The sequence below is a fragment of the Lucilia sericata genome, unplaced genomic scaffold (genome assembly GCF_015586225.1).
Source record: "Lucilia sericata isolate MDLA Ls3-8-SP2 unplaced genomic scaffold, ASM1558622v1 Contig001285F_arrow, whole genome shotgun sequence".
Lineage (NCBI taxonomy): Eukaryota > Metazoa > Arthropoda > Insecta > Diptera > Calliphoridae > Lucilia > Lucilia sericata.
In genome coordinates this window covers 120,871-132,223 of record NW_023995235.1, presented here as the reverse complement: position 1 = coordinate 132,223, position 11,353 = coordinate 120,871, and the positions used below count along the sequence as shown (strand labels likewise).

Below are 11,353 nucleotides of genomic sequence, written 5' to 3'. Positions count from 1 at the left end.
TAGAACTGAACTAGAACTGAACTAGAACTGAACTAGAACTGAACTAAAACTGAACTAGAACTGAACTAGAACTGAACTAGAACTAAACTAGAACTGAACTAGAACTGAACTAGAACTGAACTAGAACTGAACTAGAACTGAACTAGAACTGAACTAGAACTGAACTAGAACTGAACTAGAACTGAACTAGAACTGAACTAGAACTGAACTAGAACTGAATTAGAACTGAACTAGAACTGAACTAGAACTGAACTAGAACCGAACTAGAAATGAACTAGAACTGAACTAGAACAGAACTAGAACAGAACTAGAACAAAACTAGAACTGAACTAGAACTGAACTAGAACTGAACTAGAACTGAACTAGAACTGAACTAGAACTGAACTAGAACTGAACTAGAACTGAACTAGAACTGAACTGAACTAGAACTGAACTAGAACTGAACTAGAACTGAACTAGAACTGAACTAGAACTGAACTAGAACTGAACTAGAACTGAACTAGAACTGAACTAGAACTGAACTAGAACTGAACTAGAACTGAACTAGAACTGAACTAGAACTGAACTAGAATTGAACTAGAACTGAACTAGAAGTAAACTAGAAGTGAACTAGAACTGAACTAGATCTGAACTAGAAGTAAATTAGAAGTGAACTAGAACTGAATTAGAACTGAACTAGAACTAAACTAGAACTGAACTATAACTAAATTAGAACTGAACTAGATTTGAACTAGAACTGAACTATAACTAAATTAGAACTGAACTAAAACTGAAATTTAACTGAACAACGCTGAATTAGAACTGAACCTTCATAAAACAAGAACTTAACTAGTGCCTAACCAGAATTGAAAGAGAACTGAACTGGCAGAGAACTAAAACTTAATAAGAAATGAGAATTTAGATTAATAAGAACTGAACGAAGTCTATATTATAGATAAAGCTTGGTAAATATTGGTTATGGAGCCAAAATATTTAGGCATGTAGTTCCGTCTGCACGTCTGTTTGTTGAAAGAACGACTGGGTCCAAACGGAAATATGTAAAGGAAAGAATGAATATTTTATATAGGTAATGTAAAATAACGGTCCACGTTCTCCCATAGCTACTATTTCTTCATCATTATCATTCTTCTACTACCCTTCCTTTATGGATTTGTTACTTTATCATGACTGCTCCGCTTAACTCTTCTTGTATTTTTTATTAAAGCAAATCCAAAAGAAGATCTTTGCCACCACATTGGAGCAACAGAAAAAAAAAAAACATAAATGATCCATAAAAACACAGGCGAAAAAACGCAGCACATGATAACAGCAACAACAAGACAAAAAATCAATTGAGCGATCAAGTGTCTTGAGGCGAAACAGAAGGTGGAATAAATAAAACAATAATGATCAAAATGAAGTTAAAGTGAATTTTTGATGAACGTTCATTCCTTTTTTTGTCCCAACTTTTGTGAGTCTTCTTCCTCATATTGTTGTCAATGGGGGGATCATTTTTTTGCAGCTCCATCTTTATTTTTTAATAGTCTGGAGTGTGCAGCTGTGTTTTTGTTGTTTTTGTTGCAGCCAGTCGTTCTTTTTTGTTTTTTTTTTTTGCGTTTTTGCCAATAAAGAGTTTTGCAAGAAAAGAGGAATGTGGCAGACATTTTAAAATGTTCATTTAAATTGTATTCAAAAAGATTTGTTTACTTTTTCATCTGCCTAATAAGCACTGACATGTCATTAATGTTATTAATAGTTATTTGTTAAACAAATTTGTTATATTTTTGTTATGATTTGAAGCGACAAGCCGAAGACAGGACATGATCTGCGCAGTTTCTTTGAGTTTCAGTTTTTTTTATAATAATCACTGTCATGACAGTAAAGATATTTTAAATAAATTATATTTAATTTATAAAATTAATTTTAAAACTATCGATAACAGTTTTACCCTTTCTGTTGAAAATATGTATGACAAAACTAGTCAATGAGAAAACTTCGTAAATGCTTTAGAAAGAATATATGAATTGTTAATATTTTTTAATCTGCACGAGTGAATTATTATCTTGCAGTGCATGTGTAGTTAATTTAATCTAATTAGTTTAATTATAGTGATTTTCTCATATGTGTATAGCAATTAATTATAAACTAATTTATAATAAAATTCAAGTTACTGTTAATTGTTATTAAATAGAGCAGATGCAAACCAATTATGAAATAAAACTCTATAGATCTAAAACAGGGACAGAATTTTATTTAAACTAGAACAAAACCCTAAATACAGACAGACTAGAATTGAGCCTAACTGAAATAGAACTGAACTGAAACTGAACTGGAACTGAACTGGAACTGAACTGGAACTGAACTGGAACTGAACTGGAACTGAACTGGAACTGAACTGGAAATGAACTGGAACTGAACTGGAACTGAACTAGAACTGAACTGGAACTGCACTGGAACTGAACTAGAACTGAACTTGAACTGAACTAGAACTGCACTACAACTGAAGTAGAACTGAACTAGAACTGAACTAGAACTGAACTAGAACTGAACTAGAACTGAACTAGAACTGAACTAGAACTGAACTAGAACTGAACTAGAACTGAACTAGAACTGAACTAGAACTGAACTAGAACTGAACTAGAACTGAACTAGAACTGAACTAGAACTGAACTAGAACTGAACTAGAACTGAACTAGAACTGAACTAGAACTGAACTAGAACTGAACTAGAACTGAACTAGAACTGAACTAGAACTGAACTTGAACTGAACTAGAACTGAACTTGAAAACTGAACTAGAACTGAACTAGAACTGAACTAGAACTGAACTAGAACTGAACTAGAACTGAACTAGAACTGAACTAGAACTGAACTAGAACTGAACTAGAACTGAACTAGAACTGAACTAGAACTGAACTAGAACTGAACTAGAACTGAACTAGAACTGAACTAGAACTGAACTAGAACTGAACTAGAACTGAACTAGAACTGAACTAGAACTGAACTAGAACTGAACTAGAACTGAACTAGAACTGAACTAGAACTGAACTAGAACTGAACTAGAACTGAACTAGAACTGAACTAGAACTGAACTAGAACTGAACTAGAACTGAACTAGAACTGAACTAGAACTGAACTAGAACTGAACTAGAACTGAACTAGAACTGAACTAGAACTGAACTAGAACTGAACTAGAACTGAACTAGAACTGAACTAGAACTGAACTAGAACTGAACTAGAACTGAACTAGAACTAGAACTGAACTAGAACTGAACTAGAACTGAACTAAAACTGAACTAGAACTAAACTAGAACTGAACTAGAACTAAACTAGAACTGAACTAAAACTGAACTAGAACTAAACTAGAACTGAACTAGAACTAAACTAGAACTGAACTAGAACCTAACTAGAACTAAACAAGAACTGAACTAGAACTGAACTAGAACTGAACTAGAACTGAACTAGAACTGAACTAGAACTAAACTAGAATTGAACTAGAACTGAACTAGAGCTCAACTAGAACTGAACTAGAACTGAACTAGAACTGAACTAGAACTGAACTAGAACTGAACTAGAACTGAACTAGAACTGAACTAGAACTGAACTAGAACTGAACTAGAACTGAACTAGAACTGAACTAGAACTGAACTAGAACTGAACTAGAACTGAACTAGAACTGAACTAGAACTGAACTAGAACTGAACTAGAACTGAACTAGAACTGAACTAGAACTGAACTAGAACTGAACTAGAACTGAACTAGAACTGAACTAGACTGAACTAGAACTGAACTAGAACTGAACTAGAACTGAACTAGAACTGAACTAGAACTGAACTAGAACTGAACTAGAACTGAACTAGAACTGACTAGAACTGAACTAGAACTGAACTAGAACTGAACTAGAACTGAACTAGAACTGAACTAGAACTGAACTAGAACTGAACTAGAACTGAACTAGAACTGAACTAGAACTGAACTAGAACTGAACTAGAACTGAACTAGAACTGAACTAGAACTGAACTAGAAACTGAACTAGAACTGAACTAGAACTGAACTAGAACTGAACTAGAACTGAACTAGAACTGAACTAGAACTGAACTAGAACTGAACTAGAACTGAACTAGAACTGAACTAGAACTGAACTAGAACTGAACTAGAACTGAACTAGAACTGAACTAGAACTGAACTAGAACTGAACTAGAACTGAGCTAGAACTGAACTAGAACTGAACTATAACTGAACTAGAACTGAACTAGAACTGAACTAGAACTGAACTAAAACTGAACTAGATATGTTATTATAATTTTTAAGTTATGAATATTTATTTAAACCTTCAAAATTTTTGGATTATGTAAAAAAAGTAATTATTGATGAAATGTTAACACTGTCTGTAGATGTAAATAAATATCTAAAGCAGACATGCAAAATCTGTGTAATTAGATATCAAACTTAATATAAAACTTGGATAACAAAGCAATATTTGAAACATTACAATTTAAACTAAATCAGGAAGTAGTTAATACAAATGATTTACAAATTAATAACGTTAGCATTTTTAGTCCGTGTGGTATATAAATCAATAAGTAAATTTAATGGATAGATTTAATCAGTTATTTGTTTTTTTCTTCCTTTCAAGGGCACAACTTTACCTTACAAATATGAAGTTCAATTCCGCGATGAATACTTTTTGCCATGTCCAAATTATCCGAATAATTCCCTAGACATAGTTTTAAGAAGGCCGGAAAATATAACATTTCTATCAGATTCTGCTACTTACATCGCCGGAGATGTTGTACTCATTTATGATTTCGATCCATCACAAAAATATCCGGTAAGACTGAATTAATTTAAAAAAATTAAATAAAATTAAATATTTTTTAAGGCCAACATGGAATTTTTTAAATTTAATCGTGGCAGTTGGCAAAAAACACTTTACAGCATTCGACGTGAGGACTTTTGTAGCAGCTTTTTTAATCCTTCCGAAGTGTGGTCCACCTTTCTTAAGGAACTGCCTGCAGAACAACGTAAATGTCCGTTAAGAAAAGGGGTATGTGTCATTAGAAATGCATCCACCTACAAAATTTTGATAAATTTTTTTCAGCAAATATTTTCCATCAATGTTACTATGGATCAATCTTTTGAAATGGCTTCTGGTTCATTGGAAGGTGATTATTGGGCTCATTTGGAGGCGGGCAATAAAAACAATTTAAATATGTTTTTTTGCGTAGATGGTTATTTTAGTGTATATCGGGTTTAATGGTTGGCAAAAAGTAATTTTTATAATAAATAAGTTTTGTAAACAATATATCGCTTCTTTAATGAAATTTCTAATCCAGATTTCCCATACGCATATTTTTGCCCATTGCAAAAATCGCATTTTGGATATAACTTCATTCCAAATAGTTTTGACAACTTTTGTGAATCGTTCCAGATATGAACGAACACCTTAAAAGTTGTTTACCTTCATCACGGTCATTTTTTATTATTTTTTTTGTTTTTCTTCAAGTTGTCTTTAAAACAAGATCTAGTAAAAAAAACTCATACAGCAGTTTTGACTTGCTTTAACTAAAGATTCTTGTTTCTAGATGGGATTATTCCTGACAGCATCCAGTAAAACATACTAGGCGAGTACTATGCGAATCACAATTATTAACGTAAATTAACGCGGGCGTTAAAATTTCAATTTTTCACTCAATTATTTAATAATAAAACTAAAAGAGCGAAATAAAACGCCAAATCTAAAACAAATATACAAGTAAACAAAAAGATCTACTGAAAATATATTTTAATGACAATATCATTTTGTACTTAGTCAGATTGTTGTTTTTTCTCGCGCAAATCCTATAAAAGGTTTAAAACACACTGCCATCAAAACGAACGTCAGACAGACACCTAAAGTCAAAAGAATACGAGTTTGCGAATTAAGAATTTCTAGCACGTACTATGGTTTATTCATTTCTTTATTAATAATTTTTTTGTATTCATTATTTTTAAGGTTTTTCTATATGGTTAAGAAGTACACATAAAGTTTAAATACAATTTTTGCAAAAATATATATACATACATTGACATAAATCCAAAGTCAGGTAAGTAAGAGATGAAATCACGATTATGAAAACAAGCTTAATTAATCAGTTCTAGTTCAGTTCTGGTTCAGTTCTAGTTCAATTCTAGTTCGGTTCTAAATCAGTTCTAGTTCAGTTCTAGTTCAGTTCTAGTTCAGTTCTAGTTCAGTTCTAGTTCAGTTCTAGTTCAGTTCTAGTTCATTTCTAGTTCATTTCTAGTTCATTTCTAGTTCAGTTCTAGTTCAGTTCTAGTTCAGTTCTAGTTCATTTCTAGTTCATTTCTAGTTTATTTCTAGTTTAGTTTCTAGTTCAGTTCTAGTTCAGTTCTAGTTAAGTTCTAGTTCAGTTCTAGTTCAGTTCTAGTTCAGTTCTAGTTCAGTTCTAGTTCAGTTCTAGTTCAGTTCTAGTTCAGTTCTAGTTCAGTTCTAGTTCAGTTCTAGTTCAGTTCTAGTTCAGTTCTAGTTCAGTTCTAGTTCAGTTCTAGTTCAGTTCTAGTTCTTCTAGTTCAGTTCTAGTTCAGTTCTAGTTCAGTTCTAGTTCAGTTCTAGTTCAGTTCTAGTTCAGTTCTAGTTCAGTTCTAGTTCAGTTCTAGTTCAGTTCTAGTTCAGTTCTAGTTCAGTTCTAGTTCAGTTCTAGTTCAGTTCTAGTTCAGTTCTAGTTCAGTTCTAGTTCAGTTCTAGTTCAGTTCTAGTTCAGTTCTAGTTCAGTTCTAGTTCAGTTCTAGTTCAGTTCTAGTTCAGTTCTAGTTCAGTTCTAGTTCAGTTCTAGTTCAGTTCTAGTTCAGTTCTAGTTCAGTTCTAGTTCAGTTTAGTTCAGTTCTAGTTCAGTTCTAGTTCAGTTCTAGTTCAGCTCCAGTTCAGTTCTAGTTCAGTTCTAGTTCAGTTCTAGTTCAGTTCTAGTTCAATTCTAGTTCAGTTCTAGTTCAGTTCTAGTTCAGTTCTAGTTCAGTTCTAGTTCAGTTCTAGTTCAGTTCTAGTTCAGTTCAGTTCTAGTTCAGTTCTAGTTCAGTTCTAGTTCAGTTCTAGTTCAGTTCTAGTTCAGTTCTAGTTCAGTTCTAGTTCAGTTCTAGTTCAGTTCTAGTTCAGTTCTAGTTCAGTTCTAGTTCAGTTCTAGTTCAGTTCTAGTTCAGTTCTAGTTCAGTTCTAGTTCAGTTCTAGTTCAGTTCTAGTTCAGTTCTAGTTCAGTTCTAGTTCTAGTTCGTTCTAGTTCTAGTTCAGTTCTAGTTCAGTTCTAGTTCAGTTCTAGTTCAGTTCTAGTTCAGTTCTAGTTCAGTTCTAGTTCAGTTCTAGTTCTAGTTCAGTTCTAGTTCAGTTCTAGTTCAGTTCTAGTTCAGTTCTAGTTCAGTTCTAGTTCAGTTCTAGTTCAGTTCTAGTTCAGTTCTAGTTCAGTTCTAGTTCAGTTCTAGTTCAGTTCTAGTTCAGTTCTAGTTCAGTTCTAGTTCAGTTCTAGTTCAGTTCTAGTTCAGTTCTAGTTCAGTTCTAGTTCAGTTCTAGTTCAGTTCTAGTTCAGTTCTAGTTCAGTTCTAGTTCAGTTCTAGTTCAGTTCGTCTAGTTCAGTTCTAGTTCAGTTCTAGTTCAGTTCTAGTTCAGTTCTAGTTCAGTTCTAGTTCAGTTCTAGTTCAGTTCTAGTTCAGTTCTAGTTCAGTTCTAGTTCAGTTCTAGTTCAGTTCTAGTCAGTTCTAGTTCAGTTTCTAGTTCAGTTCTAGTTCAGTTCTAGTTCAGTTCTAGTTCAGTTCTAGTTCAGTTCTAGTTCAGTTCTAGTTCAGTTCTAGTTCAGTTCTCTAGTTCAGTTTAGTTCAGTTCTAGTTCAGTTCTAGTTCAGTTCTAGTTCAGTTCTAGTTCAGTTCTAGTTCAGTTCTAGTTCAGTTCTAGTTCAGTTCTAGTTCAGTTCTAGTTCAGTTCTAGTTCAGTTCTAGTTCAGTTCTAGTTCAGTTCTAGTTCAGTTCTAGTTCTAGTTCAGTTCTAGTTCAGTTCTAGTTCAGTTCTAGTTCAGTTCTAGTTCAGTTCAGTTCAGTTCTAGTTCAGTTCTAGTTCAGTTCTAGTTCAGTTCTAGTTCAGTTCTAGTTCGTTCAGTTCAGTTCTAGTTCAGTTCTAGTTCAGTTCTAGTTCAGTTCTAGTTCAGTTCTAGTTCAGTTCTAGTTCAGTTTCTAGTTCAGTTCTAGTCAGTTCTAGTTCAGGTTCTAGTTCAGTTCTAGTTCAGTTCTAGTTCAGTTCTAGTTCAGTTCTAGTTCAGTTCTAGTTCAGTTCTAGTTCAGTTCTAGTTCAGTTCTAGTTCAGTTCTAGTTCAGTTTCTAGTTCAGTTCTAGTTCAGTTCTAGTTCAGTTCTAGTTCAGTCTAGTTCAGTTCTAGTTCAGTTCTAGTTCAGTTCTAGTTCAGTTTAGTTCAGTTCTAGTTCAGTTCTAGTTCAGTTCTAGTTCAGTTCTAGCTCAGTTCTAGTTCAGTTCCAGATCAGTTCAGTTCTAGTTCAGTTCTAGTTCAGTTCTAGATCAGTTTCTAGTTCAGTTCTAGTTCAGTTCTAGTTCAGTTCTAGATCAGTTCTAGTTCAGTTCTAGTTCAGTTCTAGTTCAGTTCTAGTTCAGTTCTAGTTCAGTTCTAGTTCAGTTCTAGTTCCGTTCTAGTTCAGTTCTAGTTCAGTTCTAGTTTAGTTCTAGTTCTAGTTCTAGTTCTAGTTCAGTCTAGTTCAGTTCTAGTTCAGTTCTAGTTCAGTTCTAGTTCAGTTCTCGATCAGTTTCTAGTTCAGTTCTAGTTCAGTTCTAGTTCAGTTCTAGTTCAGTTCTAGTTAGTTCTAGTTCAGTTCTAGTTCAGTTCTAGTTCAGTTCTAGTTCAGTTCTAGTTCAGTTCTAGTTCAGTTCTAGTTCAGTTCTAGTTCAGTTCTAGTCAGTTCTAGTTATAGTTCAGTTCTTGTTTTGTTCTAGTTTTGTTGATAGGAGGATGTAGCTTTGTCAAATTCGAAGTAAGCCACTATCGGGGGTATTTTTCATTGAAAATATTTGTTGGTAACAACACAAACCTTATATGATATTCTCTGAATAGCATATCGTCCGACGTTTAGAAACTCATTTTCCTGGACATAATTCCTAAGAATTGTCCAATCAGTGTTCGTGAGGGATGTAATATCCGTAATAATATCACTCCCAAGATATTTGGATATAATTTCGGCCAAAGCCTGAGTATCACGTTTCGTCTGAATCCACACGTCCAATTTTGTATAGCTGTGGCCGTAATCCTGTGTGTCTACTCAGAATGCGTACCATCACTCCAACCTTAGACTTGGTCATTTTGAAGGGGCTTTTCGTCCTGCTCTCTTCAGGGTCACCCCATATGATCTTCTTGGTTCTACCCACCGTTTCTAAGAGGCCACCCATATTTTTATTCTCTCCTCGTTTTGATGGTTTTGCATTCATCAGGTTAACTACCTGTAAAGATGTTAAACCCTGTGTGCACCATAATTATTCTAATCAAATTTACGCGTAACGTTATTGCTCAGACTTCTTTCTAGAAGCTAGTTAAACGGTAAACGGTGGTATATTTCTGTTTCTGGGATTGGAGAAGTGTATCGGGGGATCAGTATATAGGGATTCACATATATAGTAGACAAATTCGTTTAATGCGATTTCCACCAAGTCCCTTTATATAAAAGCATGCTGCTTATATTTGAGGTCTTTGGTACACTACTTTTAACCATATTATTGATTACGTTCCAAGGTTTTAAGAATGAAGGACGTAAGGCTTATCGGTCGATAGTATTATTTGTCGCATATCTAGGGTTTCCTGGTTTGGGTATAAATATTACCCTTGCATCCCGGTCATGCAGGTTGTGATTACCTTCTTAACCATGCCAGTTATAATAACTCTGTGTTAGCCTCTCCTTGCCCTAATATCGGTTCATATATAGTACCCGATATACCAGAGTCTATTAGGAATCTCATTGTCTCCTCCATATCCTTCTGTCCCTTTACCACGCCATCGATCATAGATTACGGTTGGACATGAGTTTTGAATACGATTTTTTATCTTCGTTTCATTTACGCTATCTACCTGTTAACAGAAAAGTTTACAGAAGTCTCGTTTGGCTTTTCGAACGATTTCTTTATATGAACCAAGTTTACTGTAGATTTTAGAACACAAGAACTCATATATTGACTTCATTCTTTTAAGGTTCTTTCCATATTTAGTATTAAGTAAGTGCAGAAGAAAAAATCGTATATACTGGAAAAGCAGTATATTTGCAACGACGCACAGCGGCAATACCAGTACGTATATGTTGGCTTTAAAAGTGTCCTTGAAATAATTGTAAATTATGCATCATTGAATGGAATTTGTTTTTATCGTTAATGTTACTGTCTCTGGTTGTTGGTGCAGTTTTTTTTTTTTTTTTTTTTTGGTTTCTTATTCATATCCACTGGATACGAATGTTGAAGTACTTAATACTTGTGTGTTGGAAATTGTCACTGGTTTTGAGTACTTTTTTACTTTATTTTGCTAATCATTGTATTTATGTCGTAATGAGTGGGTGTTTGACAATAAATTTACAAATTAAATTTTACACAAATATTCATACATACATGTATTTATGTATTTATATTTAAATAAAGAATGAGAATTTAATAAGGAAAATGTTAAAGGGATCAAAAAATAATAATTTTAATATGATCTTTTTGAAAGGCCCCTGATTTTTTTATTTTCTAGACAATTTCCACTTGAGTATCGTAAGGCATCTAATAAATTTGAGATTCAAAAAATGGAAAATTACAGTTTTTTTTCGTGCATTTAAATATTTTTGTGCTATTTTAGCAATTAAGGTTAAATAAAACGATTAAAAATATATTTTTCATGAATTTCCTAAATTATTATATGTATATGTACGTACCTCTTAATCAAAAACTATATAGAATAATTTTGCCAAAAACAAAAGACGTACATAATTTAATTTTCGAGAAAGAGAACAAAACTAAATAAAAACAAGTTAGAGTGCTATATTCGGCTGAGCCGAATCTTAAATACCCTCCACCAGCTACTTTTATATTAATACTTTTCTAATTGATCAAATATTTGTAGAAATAAGTTTTCTCATATCTTAAATAGAAAAATCCCTAGATTCAAACAGCTCAAATCTATTACAATTCCAAGATTTATTGAACATTAACAATGCTTGGTGATTTTTATTAATTTGCATGTATGCATGTGTGTGAAAGATTTAAGGATTTTCAAAATACATATATATAATTTTGTTCTACACAAATTGATAATGCAACTAGTTAAATACGGTTTTAGGGGCAGGACCTAGTATGGGAGATATGACCAATTATAGA

At 33.2% G+C, this 11,353-nt stretch overlaps 1 protein-coding gene across 1 annotated transcript; it reads left to right on the top strand.

The window, feature by feature from the left end:
• The first annotated feature begins 4,460 nt into the window (after window positions 1–4,460).
• LOC119610827 lies at window positions 4,461–5,282 on the top strand. The gene is made up of 4 exons (XM_037966212.1): window positions 4,461–4,544; window positions 4,614–4,808; window positions 4,860–5,024; window positions 5,079–5,282. Exons 1-4 carry the CDS (start codon window positions 4,503–4,505, stop codon window positions 5,232–5,234), a joined length of 558 nt encoding a protein of 185 aa, XP_037822140.1. The 5' UTR covers window positions 4,461–4,502; the 3' UTR covers window positions 5,235–5,282.
• The last annotated feature ends 6,071 nt before the right edge of the window (window positions 5,283–11,353 follow it).

Coding starts and splice junctions, on each gene's coding strand:
- LOC119610827 (XM_037966212.1), top strand. CDS start 4,503: ATGATTTACAAATTAATAACGTTAGCATTTTTAGTCCGTGTG. Junction 4,545..4,613: donor TAGCATTTTTAGTCCGTGTG/GTATATAAATCA, acceptor CTTCCTTTCAAG/GGCACAACTTTACCTTACAA. Junction 4,809..4,859: donor ATCCATCACAAAAATATCCG/GTAAGACTGAAT, acceptor ATATTTTTTAAG/GCCAACATGGAATTTTTTAA.